Genomic DNA, 25,565 nt, shown 5'->3' with positions numbered 1-25,565 from the left:
TAGCTAAACAACTCCTTCCATTCCACTTTAAGGAAACATATGATATATGTCAGTTTTACTATACGGGACATCTATGAATATAATATAACATCTATGAATATATATGGTTTTTTTTTGTTTGTTTGTTTTTTTTTCCGCCCATCTTGGACTGTTAGAAACAGTTGGCAATTGTATTGTTGAGATTCAAACTTGTTATTTCCTGATTAAAAGGCCAACACTTTTACATTGTGCCACTGTGGAGATCATTAGAACCTTTAAGAGTGATCACCTTTTGGTCTGGAAATTAGGAGTTTGAATCTTGTTAATGACGAGGGAGCAAAATCGCCTGTGCTGAAAGGGTGGGAGTGATGGCATACTCTCTCACCTGTCAATCACACCAACACTGGCCAGTCATGGGCATCTGTGAGATCATGTATGTAAAAGATGGTAGATAATGCTTTTCTCTGAGTGTGTCCCATGTGACCAACAGTTTGAGAAATTGTTGCTGGTTGACTTCATGTGTCTCAGAGGAAGATCTGCTGTAGCACGATTAAGGAGAGCTAGTTGGTGAGTGAGAATTAGCAGGTGACTAAATTTTGGGGTGCAAAATTAGGAAATGTCCAGAAATTTAAGGTACTGTAGTTAATATGTCACTGGTTGGTCCTGGCTGAGGTAGACCTGGAGGCTACTTCGTGAACATGGCATGTGGCAGCTTGCAGAAGTACATCTTAAAAGTTGAAGTTCAAAATATCGAACAAGAAACTTTGCATGTAAATTTAAAACAGAAATCTTGAAAGTCACTCTGTTGGCTAGGTATAGTATGTATTGCTGGGGCTAAATCTCTTGCAGAGCAGTTGGAACATTAAATTAAGTTTTTATTTGGTCTTATAATAAGAGGAATTGTCTATGACACATTTTTACAAGCCTCGCAAAAGGATACTTTGATTTGTTTCTCTTAGACTGCTATGAGGAAACCTACAGCAGATGGTTTCCCTGTGTGGTAAGATATGATCCTGAGTAGATAAAGAACCTTCATCTTCATCCCAAGAACCCTTGAGGAACACTTTGTTTCATGACAGTGTTTACTGTTTCAGCAAGTATAATATTATAGAATCTGAAACATTAAATGATCTATTATACTGGTTCTAGAGCGACACGTGTGTATACTGTGTTAGATCCAGTTGTTTACCTTTTTTTTAACATCCACCAATGACCGAGTGTTAAAGGTTTGAGTGAAGTATAAATCTCTATATCGCTGGCTTCTTAAACCCTGCAATCTAGTACAAGTGGTACCCATTATATCTTAAAGTGTTATATGCTAGTTGCTACTTTATAGTTTCCAAACAACAATCTTTCTTAAGATACTAGTCTGTTTCTGTTACTGTGTGAAAAATATAATAAAACTCAGGCTTAGAACTCTTAAGGCTAAACAGGATGTCAAGTAGTGTACCAGCACGTTATGACCAACAGCCATAACAATATATTTTTATTCATACCCTTTTTTTATGAGGAAGCGTATGAGCTGTGTTTACAAGTTGAGTAAAAATTCCATATGTTTCTCACCTCAGGTGGTTCATGCATGTACTGTAGCATGCATATGGTGCATCCTGAAACTGGCTTCAGTCTGATTTTAATTAACTCTGACTTACACATGTCTTGGGATGCCAGATATGGAGCAAGTGTGTCGGATGTTCTCATGTCACTTTTGTTCATTCGTCACAGAAGCAACAGATTAGTCGTCTGCCCCGAGCTTGAGTAGTATTTTTGGTTGATAAACTGACCTTTTAGTGCAAGTTTAATCTTCATAATTGGGTGAAACATATGGCAATAAAATATACCATTATAACAACAATGGCAATGAGGTAATCCTAATCCTTACTGACTTGCCTTTGAATGTTGGTACCAAAAGAAAATCATAAAAATAACAGCAAACAAATTACCAGCCATTCTTTTATTAGATTTTAGCCATGTATGTTTTTGCTGAACTCACACTATGAAGGTGACCTGATTACAACAACTATTACCTACTCCACTACTATCAAACTGTGGGATGATAAGTTACTCTACTGCTCTCTGATTCAAACAACTCTGATTTAAACATGACACGCCGAATCAGTCGTTACTCGGCGTGTAACACTGAGAGATATTGGATAGCTTCCACAACTGATCGGGATCATGCCAGGGTTCGGCTGAAGTAAACACAAGATCACCATTTTTAAGAGGACTAGGGATCGACTCTCTGGTTTATTGGCGCTTCACCAAATGCACACACCTTTAGGGAAAAATGCCAGAAAAATGCACACACTGTTCTGTATTAACTTACACTATAAACTCTCTGAATATGGCCATAAAAGAGCAAAAGGAAACACTTTAGCTAAATTAAAACACTTTTATTGAGAACATTTTGTCACTCTGCCTTTGCCATACTGAGCAAATCCCATAAAGGTCAAATAATCTGATATGTCCTAATGCATACTGCTTTTTTCTCTTGACCGTATTAGAAGCCGAATTTTTTTGAAACCAATAGCTCGGGTTTATGTGATCTCCCCAGACTGCATTAGGAGTGGATTATGATGGAGTATTATGGCGTAGCACTTGATAATGGCTCAGCTCCAGTCGTTAATGCCCACTGATCCAGACCAGTGGGACTGTAGCAGCCGTGAAGCCTTCGTTCATGGGTAATGAAGGCTGTGTTTTTGGGTCACGAAGAGGAGCCGAACATGTGACGCTGAACATAATCTCAGTCTGTTTTCAGCTCCAGTTTCTCTGTACCGCACACAAAGAAAGCCACAGTTTAAATCTACCCTGTAATTCGGTTCGAGGAAGTTTCTCAGTCTCAGCTTCTCCGTCTTTGTCTTTTTGCTTACGTCTTCACAGTAAGATGTAACACACACGCTCATACTTTCACGGCATCCAGTCCGCAACAGGCTTTGCGTTCAGATTTGTGCGTCCCCTGACAATGAATTTCGTGTAGATCCTGGCACTCTCTTTGGCAGTAATAAAAGCGGCAGAGAGAGAGAGAGAGAGAGAGATTATTTTGAATAACTCCACATGGTGAGAATATCCAGAGAGAGGGGAGTAAGAGGCAGTAAGTCCTGCAGTAGTATTTGGGGGAGTATTTCAGCTTTGGGTCTAGAGAAACACTTACTCTTAGCTAGCACAGGATTTAGCACAGGTTGTATGTGTAATGTACTACACAAAGGCAGAAATTATACCAGGATCTGTGCAGGCCAGTTTACAAATGTACTGTATATTTAGGTGTGATAGCATTCCATAGTTTCAGCAAAACAGTAATACAGCATTTAAAATATAAAATGTGATTTATATACTGAGCATTTGTGAAAATAAACCATTTACCTGTGTCAAAAAATCAACACGAAAAGGAAAATATGTTCAGTCAGATTTAAGAAAAAATAATAGTAGTAGTAAATATTAAATTTCACAACAATGTGATTTTACTGCTAAGACTACATTTAATTTAAACACATTTCTGATTAATAGATTGAAAGATATAAAGTGAGTACGATCAATTCGTGTAGAATTAACATAAACCAAATAAAATAAAATTCGATTCCCAGCTTAGGTGAGAGCGGGAAATTAAATTTTATTCAGGGCTTCGAAAATACCCACTCAAATCCTGCTGTATGAAATTTCAATGAGACTTTTTTCTCAACTCAACAGAAACGCATACTAATCTCCGTCAGCTACTTAGACATGGCCAGAAATAGCATTAATACTGCTGATACGCTTAGAATGAAGTACAGCAATAGTAAATGATGAACATTTTCTGAGCTGTCCACCTTTTCTGTATCATCACATGCTGTTTCATGAACACTTTAACTTTCTTAGAAATTTCTGCCAGTGTCTTGAAATGCTGGGAAATGTGGTCAATCTGTGTGTTTATAAAGAAGGAAGACGTGTCCCCATGGCCCATGGACAGTCCAGCTGTTGAGTTTTCAGGCAAGGAAATGAGGGAGGAAGTTCATTATAAGTTGTCTCGGTAACGAGTTGTGTGTGTGTGTGTGTGTGTGTGTGAGAGTCTGCTGAAAGGAGAAACTGGCTTGAGGAAAGACAAATGAAGGGATAGCTTCTGGTGTTTGGATGTCATGCTGTCAGCATCCAAGTCTGTCTGCTCCATATTGTTTATGAAGTGCAATAACTCTTTGACCCTTGTCCTGTGCTTTACCGGCAGAAAAATATGTGTTCTCTGTCCTCTGCTTTAAAAAAATAAATAAATAAATGAATGTCGCCCAGAAAAGAATAAGGACGCAAGTGAAGGATGCCAAGAGCGAAGAAAAACAGAAGTCAGCGAGCGCGAGTGGCTAAAGCAAATAAACAAAAAGGCGAGCGGTGCTGCAAAGGGGGATGCTGGGTATTTACCGGACAGCAAATAAAGCCCAGCTGGCTCCCATTTGGCCAGGAATGAGAGAGAGAGGCCATTGAGCAAAATGCAGCGTAGCACTGTTTTAACTCTCATCTTGGTTTTTCTTCTCCTTTTATCTCTTTTATGCTTTCCACCTCCTGTTTCTTCTTTTCTCTGTCCTTGCTCTTGTCCTGTTGTTTATTCTCCTCTCATCCTCCATGCTTTCCTGTAATTTCCCCTCCAGTTCTCGTACTCATCTTTTTCTTTTATCTTTGCTTCTTTTTGTCCCCTTTCCTTTCCTTTCCTTTCCTTTCCTTTCCTTTCCTTTCTTTTCCTTTGCTTTACTTGCTATTTTCTAAGTCTTTGACACTCTTTCACATTCTCTTTCCTTTTTTACATTCCTTTTCTTCCTTCCTGTAATTTTCCTCTATTTTTTAACCCTTTCCTTTCCCTTTTCCTTTCATTTCCTTTTCCTTTTTCTTTCCTTTCCTTTCCTTTCCTTTCCTTTCATTTCCTTTCCTTTCCTTTCCTTTTCTTCTCTTATGCTGTCTTCTCATGTCCTCTCAATTTCTACAGCCTTTTCCCCTCATCGAAGCCCAAACCTGCACCGCTTTGAAGTCTGCTCAGTTCAGGCTCTTTCAGACAGCAGTGTGTAATTACCGGGCCGCATAATAAGCCCGCTTGGCTCCAGCATTTGCGTATAAAACACATGCTTGCCCACACACAAGTGCACACGCACACAAACACACGCACACACAGAGTGCGCATGAATGCTCCTTTGAGTATAAACATGCACAGTGCGCAGTGTGCCCCACATGCTCACGCTCACACATGTACAAGCACGTACTGTTGTGGCTACAAAAGTGATGAACAAGCAGAAACCTCTTGGACATGATGAAGCGTTCGTGCCATACTGCATTTTTCTAAACAGACGCTGTTCCGTTTTAGGACAAAACTGTTTGCTCTCCGTCATAAAATTAGCAACTGAAAATGTTGGGAGTTTAATATTTACCATGTTCCTCAGTTTGCCCTCAACTCATTAACTCGATTTGGAATCAAAACTGGCATGAGTTTAATGTGTGTGTTTTTTTCCACCTTCCTGTGTTTTGTTACCCTCAGGTGGAGATGGAAGTGGCAGGAACTCAGAGCTGGAGCCACGTATGGAGGAAACAACAAACATGGACAATGTCGACAACAACAACAGTCTATCACAGCTGGATTTCAGCAACACATCCAGCAAAAGCATCACATGTAAGCTACTTGCATGTTGTTATATCTTATAAGATGCGACTTCTGACTTACAAGCTATTATCAAGACTATACATCTACTTTAATAAGAACAGATGTACCTTGACTAGTAATCCAGTCACCAGAGCCCGTGTTCACAAAGATTATAAGATCACCTCAGAGAACTCCTAATTTAGTTAAAAAAAATTTCTATCTAGGAATCTTTGCTTACGAGTGATTCAGGATCTCAGAGCAACTCTGAGCAAGGAAAAGAAAACTTTTATCTTAGATAGGAGGCGGGACAGACCCCGTTGCTAGGTATGAAACATTCTTTTGAAGATTGTTATTGGTTGTCCAATAAAACAAAGATTCCATTATTGAAAAAAAAAATTCCAACATTGGTGAGAACATTGGTGAGACCCGTGGAGATTATCTGTTTCTGTTATTCAACTATTTTAAATGCAGGCTATAGTTGGTCATTCTGTCTGAGAAGGAATGATGCAACTTAGCAGACTTTGTCTGGTGATGGAGTATAAGAAACTAGCAAATAAATGATTCGTCTGACTGTCTTCATGTGTCTTGGTGGAATCACATGTTTGCCTTCACCCAAGTCAAGTCAAGTCAAGTCAAGAAGCTTTTATTGTCATTTCAACCATATATACTGTAGCTGTTGCAGTACACAGTGAAATGAGACAACGTTTCTCCAGGATCATGGTGCTACATAAAACAAAGACAGAGCTAAGGACTAAGTAAGTAGTCCTAGTCACATAAAGTACATCTGTGCAACCTGGTGCAAACAGTGCAGGACAAAGGCCAAAAAAAGACAAACAAAGAATACAAGACATTACACAAAGGCAAAAGATAATACACAAAAGACAATATACAAAAACAGCACCGATTACAGTGTAAATACTCGTATGTTCAGTCAGTATTACGTGTGTGGAAATACTGGAATGAATACGTTATAACACATTAACCCTCTCTAGTTGTTAGCTATGGTCAGATAGCAGAGAACTGTGATTGGGCTGGGAACTGGACAAGAAAAATTAGAGCAAAAATAGGATAGAAAAAAATCCTAGAGACGTTTGTCAAAAGGTTTTATCGTGACTCTTAATGACCTCTTAGATTTAGTGAACCTGTCTACGTATGGACTATGAGAATACTAGGGGGTACGTGTTGAGACAGATGTTATGGTTGGCAGATAAAGCATGTCCTCCTTTAAAGCACTAAATATTGACAAGTGTGAGATGATTATAAATAAATCAGCACTTTGGCAAACATGAGGCATACAGGTAACGTGTTCAAAAATGTGCCTGCTGAATCATCATTGGCAAAGTGTACTCCTACTCGTCAAGAGTGCTGAAAACAATTGACCACTTTCCAAGAGAAAAGAAGCAACTTGTGCAGGGAATTTGCCTTCAGCTTACTCATTTTTCCTTCGAGAGCCTGCCTGCCTTTCTATAAGGCCCAGCTGTCATTCAGGCAATCTGTAAAGATTACAAATCACCAAAATGATGACTGAAAGATAAAAGAAATCAATTACGTCAAAATCCCTAATAAGTATTCAGAATGCAGTGTTAGTGTGTTTGTACAGATTGTGTTAAATGTGTTACGATTTATCTTGGATTTGGATACAGTCTGAATCGTAAGTACTGTATTTGGACAAGGACACAGTTTTCTGTACACCACCACAGTGGATTTGAAATGAGCAAAGCAATCAAGATGTGATTGAAGTGTAAACTTTCAGCTTTCAGTCAAGGGGTTTATAAAAATATTGCAGCAACTATTTTGGAATTAGAGCTGTTTTTCTATATAGTTCCTCCATTTGAATAGGCTATAAAATAAAATGGACAAAAATTCCAAATATATCCCATGCGCATCAGCTGTCACATCATCAATAAACACCAATGACTGACTTCCATTGGCAGCCATAGAGTACATGCTCATGCCATAACACTGCCTCCACCATGCTTGACAGATGATGTGTTATTCTTTGGATCAGCTCTTTTTTCCTTCTCCATACTCTACTCTTCATTTTTTTCTGGTACAAGTCAATCTTGGTTTAATCTGGCCAAATAATCTTGTTCCAGAACTGGACAGGTTTTTTTTTTTTATTTGTTTTCTAGCAATGTCTAATCTGGTCTTAACCGGTTTTTGTATCATGAGGTATATTTACATTTATTAAGCCATTTCTTCATTTTAGTTGTTAACAATGACACGGCTACGACTTGGCTAGGTGTTGTAAAAAGGTTTTTCTTCTCCAAGGAAAGAATTTTGAGATCATCCATCATTTATATTTTCTGTAGTCTTCCAGACCTTTTGGTGTTGTTGAGATCGTTAGCGCTTCATTCTTTTTAACAATGCCAATTTGTTGTTTTGGTCATTCGACACCTTTTTTTACCTGGACATGAAACTACTTATTAGTCAATTGTCCAGTTCTTAAACCCTTAGCATTAAATCTGAAAGCCTACATGACAATTGTATCTTGATTACTTCAGTCCAAATCCATTGTGGTGGTGTACAGAGGTAAAATTACGAAAACTGGCTCACCTTCCAAACTCTTATAGACCAAAATGTATATCTTATAGTTTTGTATATGTTTATCCATGAATGGATATGGAAATGCTCATATAATTCAGTTTTGTTAAACTGCCATGTGAGTGTCAAACAAAGTCATATAGAGTGAAGAGAAAGCTTTGTGTCGTATTTCTAGATTTAGCAAAAGTACACAAGCGCTTGCTAAGACCATATGTATTTTCACCCTGTGGGACAGCTGGCCAAGGAAGTTGCTGATCTTGCGTTTTTTCTTCCTCACGCACAGTACCACTAAGAAGAAATTTGATTCTTCCGCTGGGTTCCATCGTCTGTCAATGCTCTCTCCGTGTGTGTGTCTGTGTGTGTAAGAAGCAATTTTTATGTGTTATATAAATTCCAGGTGAACATAAGGCTAAATAGCTAGCTTGCAGTGCTCTTATCATTATTACTGCAAATTGTTGAATGCCGTATATTAAACATGATACTATTTACCTGAAGGAAAGTGTGTTTATTTGCAGATTTTTAAGAACAGGCTGTGAAACATGGAATACATACTTCCTTTAGGCAAAAAGGTTGAGCTTGTGTTGTGAGATATCAAAACATTCTCAGACTGTTCCAGATGTGTTCTGTTTTCTGTGTTATAGTAACTCAGAGGAGCATGTCATTATAGAGCTTCGCTAGACTAAATGTGGGTGTGGGTGTGTGTGTGTTTAGGTGTGTGAGTGTGTGTCGACAGTTGGGTATAGGCCTCCACTAGACTGTGACTAATTGTTCTGACTAAAAGTGCACTGATGTTAAGATCTGTTACTGAATCACACTGAATTTCTGCAGTCTGGTTTATACCAGTCCAGACCGATGTATATTATTCACTTTTGCGTAATCCACCTCTGTAAAATATTTCACAAATTATTTGGTAATATATCACTCTTTACTCTCGACTTCATCAAAAATAATAAGTTAAATAACCCAGTCTAGAGTTTACGTCTTTCCATGACTAGGTTTATGTACAAATTCAATTATTTTCTGTGGTAACCACCATTGTTAACACGTTGCCTTGACACCAGCGCTACCAGAGTTACTTTTGTTATGGGTCAATCGCTCTCTTCACTCCTTCACATGATCGTCCGTGTTGAACGTTTGGTGTTTGCATTTCACTTTGGTCCATAAAATCTAAGCTTATGTTTCTTTTGATTTATTATCCAATCTTTCAGCAGGGTTTGACATACGGGTTTAACTCCTCATTCAGTCACAGGAAACTGCTTACATGCCTCTGATGATTACAGCTTGCGCTTTGGACATGTGAAGCTGTATTGTTTTTTTTTTTATAGGGTATTGGCTATTGGGTAGCAAACATGATGTAATGCCAAGCTTGCTATGTAGGTAAAATGATTACACGGATACAGACTAAGGGATTAACCGAGGCTGTGATGTCCTGGGTAGGTGGTGGCCGAGCAACCGTACTCCTTATCTGCTCATGTTAATGTTTTTATGAAACAAATTGCATTCGTGGTGACGAAAAGTCACCAAATACTTAGTTAGTGTACACTATATGAGCAAACATTTATGGTTTCATGATATTACTATAATTTTTTTTGTCTAAATGTGAGGTTTTGTCAGTGTTTCCACACACCTGTGAGTTATATCGTTGCACCTAAAATCCAAACTTTGGGAAACCAAGAATAAAAAATAAACCTTACAATCCAGTTGGGAAAGTTTTCAGGGCTACCGAACTGTCTGACGTAATTAAATGAGGGGAGGAAATAATGTTCCTGAGCTGCTGTAAGTCACCCTAGCAATTATGTAATAGTAAACCACCTTTAGTACAAACCATAAGGCATGTACTAGGTGTCGCTGATGAGGTCATATCCTGCTTGAGCATCTTCAGCTTGCCCCACTGACACACTGCAGGTCTTTACTACATGTTATTTAACTAATCATATAATGTTATAGTGAGCAGCTCAACTGAACTGCTAATTGCTAATCACACGGAATGTCTGAACAGGGTGGCTGAGTAGCAGCATCGCAATCAATGTAGAAAGAAAATTCCTGAGACTAAAAATTCAACATTTCTGTAATACTTAGAAGTGTTGAAAGTTTACTCTCAGGAATTCTGAGAACTTTGGAGCAGGGAGAGGCATGTGGAATGTGATAGAGCCCGGGGGAAAGAGGTGGACTGGGTGAGAGGGTGGAGGCGGTCTGATTCGTTGCATTGGCAAAGGAATAGAAGCAGAATGAAATGAGATATTGGGTGAGCTGATAAAATGGCGCCACCTCATATTATTCCTCATTCCAATGGTGCCAGTGAAGTTTAAAGTCTTACCTCTATTCCAATGACTTCTTCTTGAAGCCTTCTTCAACTGAAGCTCTCATGTGTCCCAGTAGGTTTGTTTAAGAGGATATAAAAAAATATAATCTCTCATACTAGTTAACTTAAAGCCCTTTGGTCAATCACTGTTTAATAATTCAAGATTTTGAAATAGATGAAAGTGCAAAAAAAAAGGAATCATGCTCAAGATATTTAGCAGGTGACAATACAATGAGTATGAACTCAAGAATTACTGTACCGTGTGGTAACATACGAACAATGATACACAGAAGTCAAAGAACAGCTGAACACAATCAGCAACAGACCATTGAGAGAAGGTGAAGGAGACAGGAATAAAACGGCAACAAAGACACATGGTTTTATAAACAAAAGCACATGGAAAACTAAGAACAAAACAAATGTCACACCTCCAGGGATGTGGGTTCAAGTGCTGCCTCTGCCCTTTGTTCAGGAAGTTTGGGGAGGAAACTGAAGTACCTGGAGGAAAGCCTCAAAGACAAGCATTGCTGATTGGCATCTCTAAATTGTCCGTAACGTGAGCTTTTGCCCTGCGATGGTTTGATACCCCATCAACAATGTCCCAATGTTCAAGGTTGCTGCTGAAAATATCTGTCAAGGCCACATACACACAATATTCTACATTTCTTTATGCAGACGGTGTCAGAATGATTCTCTGACATTACATGAGGAAGAAACTCATCCTCTTTTGGGTGGCACCAAATAGTTGCTTTATAACTGAGCACAGTTATAACTGAGCACAGTATACAGAGAGCAAGTGTGTTGAAAAGATGTTCTTCTGCATATTGTATCCTGAGATGTGTCTTTATGATAACGATAACAGCATCGGATATTAGTAGGTACAAATCAACAGGATCCGGGTGAGATTATGCCAATCATATCTGGAAAGGGTCAGTGTAGATGCAGGTTTTCATTTCAACCAAGCAGCAACAACTAAGAAGTGGCTTACTTCATAATATGTGTAAATTCTGAAACCGAATAATGCTTGATTTTTCATTCCTGGACTGAACGAATTGGGCTATAAACAATAGACCCGCATAAGTAAGGAGTAACATACTCTAGGGTGTTATGATGTAACCAACACAAAGCGAATATGCTATATTGTATAATACAACATAAATGATCAGATAGATTTGGTCAATCTGACCTGCATTCCTGATTGGATTGTTCCAGACAGTCTTGATCCAAATCACTGTCAAATCTTAGATTAAATAATTCAGACTCCTTAAAAGTCATTCATGACCTTTGAGAGTAGTGTAATATCGTGGCTCACATGTGCAGTCTCACTCCTTTTCCCTTCTGGTTTCCTGTGACGACAGCGCATGAGAAGTGTCTGTTTGGAACTTGTAAAATAGTGAACACCATTGCTTCATCGGCTTTATGAGGAGAATGTCTCTTTATAGATCCGTTCACTCTCTGAGGCATGTGCTTACTCTTGTGGGTTTTTTTTTTTTTTAATCTGGTTTGTACATTGTTTGCCCCATATGTCGAATGACTGGACAGTGAAGATAGGAAATAGATTATCAAGTTGTGTGTCAGATTGATGCTGACAGAAAAACCCTGAGGTCATATCACGTTCCACGAGGTCCAGATGCTCAGGCTTCAGAGCGATGATGTCATGAAGGTTGCATGCATCTGGACAAAGTGCCTCCGGCCGGCGTGTCTATGTACAAAGTGCGGCGAAAGCCATGAAATGCAGCTAAACTGCTCTTTGTTGTGTGTCTGTGAGAGAGCATCAGTTCCCACAGGGAGTCATGTGGATAAGAGAAAACAGAGATTTTGTCTCACATCTGCATCGTTGTTTTTTATTTATCAACATTTACTCACGTCTTTCCAGAAATCCTGCTGTTTCCTGACGAAAAGGGGGTGCATATTTTCCCGACATGTGTGAGATCATTTCTAAGTTTATCCTCAGACCTCAGCCATATGTCCCGCGTTTGTCTGGAAGAATAATAAAACACTCCTGTACCTCAATTCCAGGCTGTTTACACCTCTGATAGTAGCATTTATCGTATTTTCCCCAAGACTAACATGGAAACAATTGGGATTCATCTAAACGTGTTGCTCTTTGCCTACAGTATTTAATAGCACTAATGGGAATGTTTATGTTATTGGCTTTCTGCCATCAGCAGCCTATAGCATTCTTTGTTACAGATCCTCAGCTTCTCTTGGTTTTTAAGCAACCTCATTGTTCACAAATATCTTCTAAAAAACTGTGGTTTTAAATGTCATTGAATAAAGTCAAACACCATGGTCACACCTGAGCTGAGAATCGAACACACAATGCTGGTGTTTTGCAAAAATAATGAATGAATTACATAATAATGATATTAATGAATTATTAAAATAATGATTAAATAATCATTAAAAATCTAGTATTATAGTTCTAATTCACATCAGTGCCAACATAGTTGTGAGATTTCCATGTAACTGGTTAACGTTAATACTATGTACACCATTCCGTCTTGTAATTCGAAACTTTTCACGTAAACGTTTCACGTTTAAATAACGGTTTGTAGCGAAATATAATATCTTCATGTAAACTATGCGCAATATTTTTTCTTAAATCTTACTGACCACATGATCCCTTTTTTAGTATGCAATCAGTACATGTCGCTCTACCTTTACTCGCTTTATTATTTATTGTTTCACTTATTTTGATTTTTAAACCATTTTTATTATTTTCATATATTCTTTTTTAATTCTCTCTCTATGCTTTTCTATTCTTTAGATTATCAGTTGTTGTTTTGCAGCAGCAGATCTGACCATCCTTGTTATTAAATGTATTATTAAGCTCCAGTGATTATTAGCCTTTTTGACAGGACTCTTAAATTAAATGAGTTTAAACCAAACCTCAATAAATAGGTTTATATGAATAATGTTACCAGTAATGTTGCTTAATGGGCTCTGTTGGTGAAAAATTCAGACATAAAAATCTCTTTGGCTCCCAAAAAATAGCCAAATATTTTTGTACAATGCTAAATCATGAGCCCAATATTTGAATAGCTGGCTTATGTTCATTAAAATAACTTTATACTGATGGCGACGTTGGAATATATTTTAGTTTATATAAGTCCATGTCTGCATAATTTCCACAACAGCTAATCTACAACAACCCACACATCACTGATAACACACAGCATTCAGTCTTTAGCTTTAGCATGGATTTATCATTTTAATGGTCTGTATTTCCCTGTTTCACTCTTCATAAATGATTGTTACATTCAGATTTTTGACCATTATTTTTTAGTGTGGTTGTGTGTAGGCATTGGTGTGTGTGTGTGTTTGTTTGACTGTGACTGAATATGGATCCGAATAAGAGGAAGAAGGTTTTTCATTAGCATGTACTTAGTTACTTCTTTTGATAGTTTAATCCAGTGTTTATGGGGACTTCTGGTTTAGGCCACACCCATCAAAATTCAACTACAAATACAGATACAAATTTAAGAAGCACTAAAAAGATACAAGTACAGTGGGATAACATTACACCCCTAGTGTGTGAGTGAGAATGAAGGTGTGTGTGTGTGTGTGTGTGTGTGTGTGTGTGTGTGTGTGTGTGAGTGTGTGCGCAGTACTGAAAAAAGCCAGAACAAAGGCCTATGTTAAGACTTTCGTCTAATAGCCCATCAGGGATTTATATCCTTGGCTAAGAATATGCTCATCTCATCTCGTGTGATGGAATGCTTTCTCTTTTTCGCGCTCTCATCTTCATCTCTGGCTCAGACGTAAGAGAACATTTATTCAATCTCAGCAGGACTTAAAGCTCAATTCCGGCCATTTTTCATTCATCCATTATCACCCTTCAGAAGGGCCCTATCAGGGGAAATACACTCCTTTTAAAGCAGGTGAAAAATGATGGCTTAAGCCTCAGTTCTAAAATTCTCTAATTAGATGTCTCATCACTGGAGATTGTCATTGAAATGAGCCATGGCAAGTGTGGATTAAAGTACGGTTTGAACTTCTTCACCATCTTTTTTTTTTTAAGGAGTCGTCGAATCGTTTTTGTGGATCGGATCTTAATGAAGGGTCCAAGCAACATAATGTACAGCATCTGTAGAGAGGATAATATGTTTTCTTTTTACTTTCCCAGTTCACACTGTTCATGAGATTTGGCAACTAATTTGTACTGTCCAGAACAATCTTCTCATCAGTTTTTGTGTGTGCTACTATACTTACTATATACCCTCTTGTGCTACCAACAGGACAAAGTTAGCTACATATTGTAGCCCATAACTGTCAGATCATGGACTCTTTAAGGTGTGTAACGAAATCTTACATATTGAAATAGTTTGCTATCATACTGCTCCTACTCAGTCTAGTGATCAGACTTAAATCAGATGTTTGTCAGTGATGAGCTAAAGATGACAGTGGAATTTTCATAATGAATTAAATCCTTTTTTGCTCGTTAGGTTTAAGAAGACACCCTGAGCATTCTCTAAACATGCTGGATCAGTCCACTATTACAGTAGAAGGTGCAGTGTTTAAAGTATAAACAGGAAGTGAGGCGTTTAACATTTCTCAAAACTCCATGGTCTCCGTTCAGTTTTGAGCTCGGGATACTGTTTGTGCAGAGTTTCTTTGCACGTTCTCCCTATGCTCACTGGTTTCCTCTTAACCTCCAGACACACCCGGTCACTCTAGGTGTGAATGGGCATATATGAATGAACAAAACTTGACTTGCGCTATTGCTCGTCCAAGTAATATCCAAATATACAAACTTATAATCCAGATAGTATTTCAGTTGTACCTGATAAAAGTTATAAGATTCATTAAAATAATGTACTAATTTAATCAACAGCAAGGGTTGGGGCAACATGGAGCCAATTCTAAGGGCATACCCTAGAGGGAGTGTCACCCCATCAGACAAATGCTTTTAACACGTCTTTCGACTGGGAGAGCAAACCCAAAAAGCACTGGGAGTAGAAGCAACTACATACATACACACAGCAAAGGCTGGAATCAAACCCCTAACCATGGAGGGCAAGGCAAACTTACCACTAAGCCACCTTGTCCTACTTGATTAAAGACTCAAACCCTTAAATGTCTTTGGTACCCATGACTCTAAGTGTAGCTCATCAGACATATCCACGGGGTACATAACATTGTCCATGATATTTAAAAGTGTGTAGGTCTCCAAGTCCAATGCTCAATAACTCAAAAATAATGTGCCCTCTGTATAGAAATACACAGGAATATGGAATATGGCTCTAATAAAACATCCTAAATATTATTCTACACATTTAAGTAATGTTCTTTTAATAAAACTGTAATAAGGGGTCTGTGGAATTTCTTTTACTTTATTTATTTATTTATTTATTTATTTATTTATTTATATTACAAATATAAATAAATAAATGACGTTTGAGAGCCCCAGCTATAGACATTTACCATATGATTGAGAAATTTGGTTATCAATCCTTTTTATGAAAAACATCTCCATCATGAAACAGAAAATGATTTTTGGAAACAAATGAAAAGAATCATGCCTTAACATTAAAGCGTAATGTTTTAAACATGCTGTGTTTTTAGTAATTGTGTGTATTTGTATTGTAGCCCTTTAGCATGAGTCAGAGAGCACTGAGAGCACTGAGTCATTGCTCTCTGCTGCCATGTGGCTGAAAAACAGGGGCGCCATTACTCACTGCATTTTGGATGCAGCAGGAGATTAGGGGTTTAGGTTTAGGAGAAAAGGTTCTTTTCTTTGTGTATATGTGTGTGTGTGTGTGTGTGTGGAGCAGAATGTGCTTTTTCAGGGTGGAGTAGCCATCACAGGCTGAATCACCTTGCCTTTGACTCACCTCTAGCTCCCTGATGTTGTACTGCTCGACTACAAGCCTGATGTCCACACCCCTCTTTTATTCGCTCTCAGCATTCTTTTTTTTTTCTTTTTTTTCTCAACTGTGTTTGTCCCTCTATCCACCCTGTCTGTGAAGTTCTCTGTCATTAAGAAGCAAAGTAGTGTATTTTTAGCCACCTGAGGGCTGAATCTCATTTGTTTTAATGTCTAAACAAGTTTCAGGCCTGCAATAAGGTGTTCTTTTTTGGTATTTGTTTCCCCTGCTATCTAATACCCCCCCACCCCCCACATACACACACACACACACACACACACACACACAAACACACACATACACATGCACCAATTTTTTTTCTCTCCATAGTGCACAACTGGGAGTTGGCAAGAGATGGACAGCTTGTCTCTTTTGAGATGTGTGACCCATAAACCAGACAAAGACTCCTTTCTCCTGACTGTACAGCATACAGCAGTTTGCAGTGGTTTGTGTGTGTGTCAGAGAGAATATTCCAGTGCTTGTGAACTGGCACTGTGGTCAGTTATTAGTGTTGATTTGCATTCTGCCCTCTCGCTTTGAGAACAGATGGCCATGGCTAAATGGCTAACACACACACACACACACACACACACACACACACACACACACACACACACACACACACACACACACACACACACACACAGGGCTCTTACTCTCCTTTGCAGGACCTATTGAAGCTAAATAACCTTAACCTACATCTAACCCTGGCCTTAGTAATAAAAAAAAATCTTTTGGCTAGTTTAATGTTTTAAAAATAAGGCATTAGGTCAATACTGTCAGACAGAACTATTCTTTTGAGGACTCCAACTGGATATAAGTAAATGCTGTCTCACACACACACACACACACACACAGCCAATGTAAGACAGTATGTTTGATACCGTGCCCAAAATTTTTCACCATTTTTGTCTAGAAACAACTTCTTAATAGACTGCTCAGAAATCTCAAGAAAACCATGTCTTGATTTTTAAGTATTTTAGATATACTTGAAACATTTTCATATTGTTTTTTTTTCTCACAAGGTTATAATTTTTTAATACAAAATCACATTTCCTTCCTGAGTCACAAAGTCAGAGACTTTACAACTTTGTAGCCCTGATCGAAACATCCAAAATAAATCTGTTAAGGATTTAAAGGGGATTACAGAAAACTGAAAAATCTTAAAAAAAAAAAAAAAATCTTGAAATGTTTGTTTAGAGTTTATATTTCCTAATGTCATCAAAACAATCCCACTGAGGGTTAAATTACCTTGACTTGCTGTGGTCGTAAAGCTCAAAATGGACCAGATTATGGAAATGCTGTTAGACTGTTTCCCAAAAAAAGTTTTGGTGGTAAGCGTGTAAGCAGCGGGTGGTTCTATTTGTGTGTGAGAATGTGGAGGGTGTTTAATTTAAAACTGAAAAGCAGTGTGGTTTTTCTAAGACTGGTTCTTGTTAGCGTATAAAGCCATGACTGTGTGACTGTGTTGTTTTTTTTCACATACTAATGAGAAATTGGCTTTTTCTCACTGCTCATATTTGAACTCGTATAGCGAACTGGTTAAGAATCAAATTTGTTTTGCGATACCTACAGTACGTATGCTTCCTGACAGGTAGAGCGTGATGCTTTTATGCACTTAACATCATGTCCTGCCCTGTGGCATGTAAAATCCGCTGAGCAAGTCCAGACGATCTGGATTTTGGACTTGTGTAGAGGTTTCATTGTTTGCAAGGAAATAGTCTCAAAGAAATAGTGGATGTATGCATGTGTGGCATACATCCAGAAAAAGTACAGCTCTGAAAACGTGACCTGTACCCCTTCATCAGCCCTGTTATTATTTTTTGAAACATTTTTAGGTCTAACTGTAGATCCATGTAGTTCCAATTATCACTGCAATTCGGTGCAATTCTTCTGTTTGATACTTATCCTTTGGTGAAATTCTATACCGATGCGAGTCGCCTCTTTAATGTTGACGCCGCCCACTTCCATATGGTTCAAAACTCACTGAATGGTTTGATGATGAATAAAATCATAAATCATTGTAAATCATCATCTGTGGCCTTCACAGTAACCATATTTCCACACATACAGGATTTCAGATCTGAGAACACCATCATCAGTGGTGTTACATGGTGTAAAAAAAACTGAAATTTGTCAAAGGATATTTTATAGCATGGGTATGTTCCCAAAATGTGTAAGAGGATCAGCTCCATAAAATACTTTCCTTTATAAAAATCCAGATATGCAACTGGCATGACCGAACAGGCTACACTTACACTTTAATGCTGAAGCATTAATTATTGTTTCCTGGCTATAAATAAGGCATCAGTTTGAAGCTATTACCACTAATAGCTTACCACTATTGACTGAAGGCATAGACTCTAAACAGATGAGGCATCTGTTTTGAACTAAATGTGAAGAATAATCACACATTTCCCTTTGTATGAAACATTCTGTTGTCAGAAACCTACTAAAGTCTGCGCAAACTTTTTGTTTTCTTGACGGATTGCTTTCGGTGAGCGATTTATAGAAAGACGTGATTGAGAGGACAAGAGAGGATGTTTTTTTGTAAGCCACTTAACACCTCCAGTGCGACTGATTCAATCCAGTAGAGATTGGTTTGCTATGTTTTAAGAGGATGCCTGGAACCCTGAAAACTAACGATGCGAAATACAATAAAAAAAAAACAAAACAAAAAAAAAACAGATAATAGAGGCTGGGATAAGCTCCAGTAGCAAACTAATAATAAAAAGAAAAAGATTAATTGAATTAATTAATTAATTAATTAATTGGATTTATTATTATTATTATTATTATTATTATTATTATTATTATTATTATTATTATTGTTGTTGTTGTTGTTGTTGTTGTTGTCATAATTATTACATTTTCAATATTGAAGTGACACTTAAAAATTGGTCTCCGGCTTAATTTAAAATAAGTCTGATTGTTAAAATGTTTTTTTTTTTAAATAAAAAAAATTTTTCAATTTTTTTTTTCTGCATTTCATTCTCCAGATGTCTTTCATCTTCCTATCCATCACACTTTCTTTAATGTGAGCTGTGTTGGGCATTTCTGCGGAAAACCGACACTCACTGTAAACGTGGCAAAGCCAGACATGTATACATTAGAGCTCTGGTTTTTATAGGTGGGTTTGGGGAACAGTGGGGGTGGTAGCCAATTACCATCACTCGCTCTTTCTAACTCCAAACCTATGGATCCCATAGTGAAATGTGGTCATATGCTTGTTTTCATTCCGACCTAGAGAACGAGAGACGAGGGCCTACTATGACTTTTTAGCAGCTTGAGGGATTTGACACGCATAAATGCAAACAAAAAATAAGAACTTTAAAATCTTTCTTCTAACAGGTCAGACATCTGGAAGTTTGAAAAGACTGAATGAAAAAATATTCAGTCACACTAGATTAGTTGTTGCATAACCTCAATGGCTTCCCAAGAACAACAGAGCACTATTGGTCTAATGTAATTTTTTTTTTTCAAGTACTATTTCATATGCTTCAGGCCACAGTGTGTGGCAATCATGAGAGGTGTGTTTATCTACCCATAGGCGTTGGGACAAAACTCTTCTTCTAATGAATTCAAAATTTCACTTCCCTCTCAGGATCTTTTCTGTGTGACCCAAAACCAGTATGCTATGGTCACGAAAATGTTCAGTGCTACAGTACATCAGGATTCTATAAAGTCTTATGATAAGTTCTTATTTCAGATTTATAAAAGGGTATTTCTTTTGGCAGCAAAGGTGTGCTTTTCACTTAGTTTTTCTTTCGTCCGGCGTAATTAGGATGTGGTGTTCGGGAGTAAAATATATGCAGGTCTGTCGATAAGCTGCCAAGAACAACTCGCCGAGTGGTTTTGCGGAGGAACACTAGAACATTTGTAGGTTGTAAACTTATGGGGAGTCTACGTCTGAACTTCAAAAAGCAAAGAAGGAAACCAGAGGGACTGACCCGAACTATATGGCGTAAAAATATAGAAGCTGTCAGAATTTAGTCAGAATGTGAGTTTTTTAATTAATTGATTGAAAACAATTGGCAACCACAGTATGTCCTGAGCTAAAGTATTTGGTTTACAATTTCTCTGAGCAAAGTGTTTACTGCTTTCCAATGATACAAGGGGTGTTCTATTAAATTGTGAAACAGCAACAAAGTCCTTACATACAAAGCAACTAACATGGAGTTACTTTTTAATGCCGACTCATTCATTTTCTTTATTGCTAAAGGACATGCAGAGTTTGTAAGTGCTTTGGGGTTTCTTCTGGGATCTCCAGTTTCCTTCAACAGTCCAAAGACATGCATTGTAGGCTAATTGACATCTCTAAAATGTCCATAGAGTGTGTTTGTGTGATTGTGTGCTGATGGCTTGGAAACCTGTCCAGGGTGTCCCCAACCTTGTGTACCAAGATCCTGGGATAGACTCCAGGCTTCTTAGAGCCAGTGTAGAATAAGGGCAACACATAATGAATGGGTGAATAGTCTATAACATATAAATTAGACTGTTTGAACTGGATATGGTTAGGTTTCTATTTCCATTTCTGTCTTCTCTACCTCCATATCTCCAGTTTGTCGCTGGACTAATGATCTTTCTTCAGCTAATTCATTTACATAAATGCATGGGTTTGGATAAGCCACAGCAGATGACACAACAAAGAAGCTGCAAAGTTTTATGTTGTTTTCAAACGTTAATCGGTTTTCTATAGCGTATTTTCTAATCCTCAGTCCGATCCAATAAAAACTGACAGCATTTGGAAACAATCTGCCAATTTGTCATCTGTCATTAGCCAAATAGCATGTGTAGCATGTTTAATGATGAAAAGCAATGCAATTGAATGATTGTATGAACCAATTAGAACATTATGTAAACTGTTTTAAGTTATAATTGCCGCACTTTATTTATAGTCAGCAGGATTTTTTATGTTTGTGTCCCTCAGGTAAAGCAAAACGGTCCAATGAATTTACAAGAATTGGATTTCTCTCCTTGTTTATTCTTCTGATTACACAAATGCTTCCAGAGTTTTTAATGATATTGCAATCGGTTCTTGCCCGATATGATTTGTTTAGCTAGGTGTTTGTGTTTATTTGCCATACAAGTCCCCGTGAATGAGCTGTTACTGTACTTTAGAAACTAGAAAATTTCATGGAGCCGTGAAGAGTGACAGCCGTAACGAGTCGCTGCCGTAACGAGTGACAGAGCCCTGCTGTTATAGAAAATTAATCAACACTTTCAGCAGCTCTTCATGTTGCTATAAATTTATTTGTAGTGCTAACATCTGGTTAGTTATTATGGGATGGATATTACAAACACATGGACTTATTCCATCAAGACACATGGTCTTAAAATTGAAGGTCCCTGAACTGGCGTAAATCTCCCACGACCTTTTTTCTGGAAAAAAACAACAACGATGCTATTTTCTCAGTCGATTATGTGTATGCATGGGAAGCAGATCTCGTAGATGCTGAGTTATCATTTGTGAGTGTTCAAGTAAAGGCTTTGAACTCAGAAACTCAGGAAATCTACTATGAGTAGCATTCATTTTAATACTCATTAGCATTCCAGCCTGTTTTTGAGGAGGAAACAAGATACTTGATAGGTGTGTAGTACAAAACTGTGCAGACTTTGGGATTATTTTTGGGTCTCTAGGTTATAAGAGGAGAATAATTGTACAGTGGAAGACCTCATATTTTAACAAAGTGCTTGACCACAGTGACGATTGTCTCATCTTTGTTGTATTTTATCATTCTTCTCTAGGTCAACCTCAGGCCAGGTCTACACCCCTGCACAAGTCGTTAACCAGCCCCTCGGAGTCTGCAGCACTTATGAAAAATGGCAAGTCTCTGAAACACCAGGTGCACAGCAATGGCGTCAAGAGCGGCGCAGCAATCTTGCGGGCAGCGGCGTCGACATCCTCATCTTCGTGTGCACATCATAAGACCCCCAAAAAGTTGCAATCAAACCCGTCGATCAACAGCCAGAGCAGCAAGAGAAGTAAAGGAAGCTCCAAGTCTAACAGCTCACAGATCCCCACAGAAGCCCAGGATGGTGGGTACAGTTTATGTTTACATTAAGCATTTAACAGCTGCTCTTATCAATTAAATTTGTCACAAATCTAGAAATGGCTTATTGACTAGGAATACCAAAGCTAAAATTACTACATAGAGGGGTTAGTGTGAGTTTTATTTTCACTTAGCCCTTACATTATAAACACTGAAAGATAAGGTGAATTACTTTAAATCGAATTGCACCTTTCAAAAAGTGGTGGGACAAGGTGCCCATGCTGAGCCCTGTTCACTGTTGAAAGCACCTACAATGTGCATGTATGCATCAGAACTGGACCATGGAACAATGGAAGGTCCAATGAATCGGGTTTTCTTTTACCACTTGTTAACTGCCAGACCGCACTATATTAGGTAGGTGGTGTTAATGTTATGGCTGATGGACATCTGTCCAATGTATTATTGGACTCTTCTGAGCTATCTCCATTAAACTGTAGCATGATATAACCTTAGGGAGTCTAATTACCCTCTCCAACTTGAACTGATCTCAACCCATTTTTAAAGGTCACATGGTCATTTTGGCGAAAGAACTCCACATAGATAGTAACCCAAGCTCAGGATTGAAGCAGAGACCCTGGAGCTGTGAGACAGCAAAGGTACTGGCTGTGCATCATAGTCCACTAATGTCAGAAAAAAAAACTCTTTTGTGGGAAAAAAAATCAAGTCATAAATCACCAACTTTCAATGCAAATAAAAGACTTCCAGCTTCTGCTTCACTGCCAGTGTGAACACAGGGTTAAAAATCAAGCAAGTATTCTGCATCACACATTCATTTACTAACGTCAGAATTTTATGACATCATTTCTCTGTGTGTGTGTCAGACTGCTGTGTTCACTGCATCCTGGCTTGCCTGTTCTGCGAGTTCCTAATGCTGTGCAACATCGTGCTGGACTGTGCAACATGTGGCTCCTGCTCCTCTGATGATTCGTGCTTCTGCTGCTGCTGCGGCTCAGAAGAATGCGGAGACTGCGAGCTTCCGTGTGACATGGACTGTGGCATCATCGACGCCTGCTGCGAGTCGGCCGACTGCCTAGAGATCTGCATGGAGTGCTGCGGCCTCTGCTTCTCTTCCTGAACCTCCTGTAGGGGTCACTGCAGTGTCCGCTCAGAACTTCTTGTGAGAAGTTACACGTGGGAAATTCAATCAGAGGACTCCTGACTCACTGGGCTTCGAGGTTCGTTTCCCAATGAGAAGCATGACAAATCCTGTAAGGAAGATCTGGTCTGTGTTTCCGAGCTTGCTGATTGGGTTCCAGTTCAGTCTGCTTGAAAGTCAGTGACTTTTAGCCTCAGATTTTACAAGAATTCTGGGACACTGGCTTTTTTTGCAGTCTGCTTTAAGACTCTCCCTTCTGATCCATCTTCTGTAGTCCAACATGATTGGGAAAAGACATCTTTAAGACATAGATACTTGCTAATGGTTGCAGATGTTGTAGGCTAAATTGGCCAATTTCACTCCTTCATATTGCATTACAACTTACACATTTATTCAGAGAATGAATATCACCATCGCTGCTTAATATTTTGGTGCACCAAATCCCAGTGTGAAAATTCAGCAAAAATCTGCACATTATTATTATTATTATTATTATTATTATTATTATTATTATTATTATTATTATTATTATTATTATTACATTTCACCTTTAACAGTCCCACATTTCATTCCCAAAAAATGATGCTTGAATGAGAACTCACTGGCTTCTTTTTTTAAATATGATGTCATCTTTTTGAAGCAGCTTCCATTTATATTCTCCAGGAAACTGTAACCAGATTTGACTTCATCGATTTGGCGACGCTGACGGCACTTTTCTGTCTTCTAAGACACTGACCCAATGTACAGTAATGCAAAAGGGTTCCTTCTATATATGCACACTTACTGTAACACTCTGCTGTCCATAAACTGTGAGCACAGGACTGAAGTGGACAGGAGTTGGAGAAAGGGCTGTGTTTATTTAAAAATTTTATGCAATGCACAGGTTTGATGATTATTGTATTTACTCATGTGAACAGAGAGATTTGTTGCTCTCTTTATCCTGTCCTGTGATATTTTCAGTTTGTTCGTTTTTACTTTTGTTCCTTTTCTTCCAATTCTATTCTATTTCTTTTTTCTTTTAAAGCCCTGTTCCAAATGGCCAAAATACTGTGCAAGCCTTGCGTATGTTTTTTCCAAAAGTACAATTGGAGGCAAGAAATTAAGAAAAAAAAACTTTTAATTTTTAATTAAATTTTAAATTCTTGCTTGAAATTAATGTTATTGCTTAAAAAAAGAAAAGAACAGACTCCAATAATAATTAATATTAATTCCAAATTTTGCCCAAAATTTCAGTTTCTGCTAATAAATTTCTTTCTAAAATGCCAGCATCCTTGATTATTCTGTCATTTGATTACATCCTTTGTTAACAGTTTCAGTATACAGTATGTTTGTTGTGATCATGAAAGTTCTAAAATTGCTGATATCGGTAAACATGCATTAGTTTGAAACTGAAAAACACGAATGGCTGATTCTTTATTTTTCAAGATTCTATGGTGATGCAAATGTTTCAGCTTATTTGTTTTAACATGTGTTAATTTCATTTGAGTTTAGCCTACACATCAAGTCTTATTAATAGAAGCTTCTTATTGTAAGAAGCCCGATATTTGTTTTAATTTTTTTCTTCTCTTTCTTCTTTCTTTTTTTTTTTGTTAGCAGTAACATCAAATTAGCAAATCATGTTGTAGTAAGTAGTCGATAATGTTTACATCTTGATGACAATCTACAAAAAAAAAAGGAACTGGATATTAAATATAGAAAATAAACATAAACTTGACAAAGAGACTAGATATGTAAAATTCTTCATATAAACTATGGAATAAATGACAGTGTTGAAACTCTTGTGTTTGTACCATTTATTCCCACAGTATATTTGGTGCATTGTTTGTCATTATCTTTTATATCTTGTATACAGTGGAATGAAATGTTTCTTCAGGAAAAACATACAATAAATAATACCGTAGAATGAGCAAGACTGGTTCAAAAATAGCTGTTAATAAAATATCTGGCATGTATTTAAAAATTCAATATGGTAAATATTGTACATACTATGTGACCATCGGACATCTGATCATTTCATCTATACACCCATATTTTCTTAGTGAACGTCCCATTCCAGATTTGTCTCTCATTTGCGCTTATAATAACCTTATAATAATCTTCTGGGAAGGGTTTACTTTAAAATCTTTAGTGTGGTTAT

At 37.8% G+C, this 25,565-nt stretch overlaps 1 protein-coding gene across 2 annotated transcripts in view; it reads left to right on the top strand.

Annotated features, from left to right (window-relative positions):
• mdfi (MyoD family inhibitor) overlaps positions 1 to 25,203 on the top strand; it is a 35,233-nt gene extending 10,030 nt beyond the window's left edge. For both annotated transcript variants that reach the window (XM_060858098.1, XM_060858097.1), the window contains 3 exons: positions 5,462 to 5,593; positions 22,028 to 22,318; positions 23,154 to 25,203. In XM_060858098.1, the coding sequence (XP_060714081.1) occupies positions 5,503 to 5,593; positions 22,028 to 22,318; positions 23,154 to 23,407 (636 nt within the window). In that variant the 5' untranslated portion in view covers positions 5,462 to 5,502 and the 3' untranslated portion in view covers positions 23,408 to 25,203. The remainder of the gene's footprint in view (positions 1 to 5,461; positions 5,594 to 22,027; positions 22,319 to 23,153) is intronic.
• The last annotated feature ends 362 nt before the right edge of the window (positions 25,204 to 25,565 follow it).

Source organism: Tachysurus vachellii, chromosome 22, assembly GCF_030014155.1.
Source record: "Tachysurus vachellii isolate PV-2020 chromosome 22, HZAU_Pvac_v1, whole genome shotgun sequence".
In the NCBI taxonomy this organism is placed as follows: Eukaryota; Metazoa; Chordata; class Actinopteri; order Siluriformes; family Bagridae; genus Tachysurus; species Tachysurus vachellii.
This window is presented reverse-complemented; position numbering and strand designations above follow the sequence as displayed.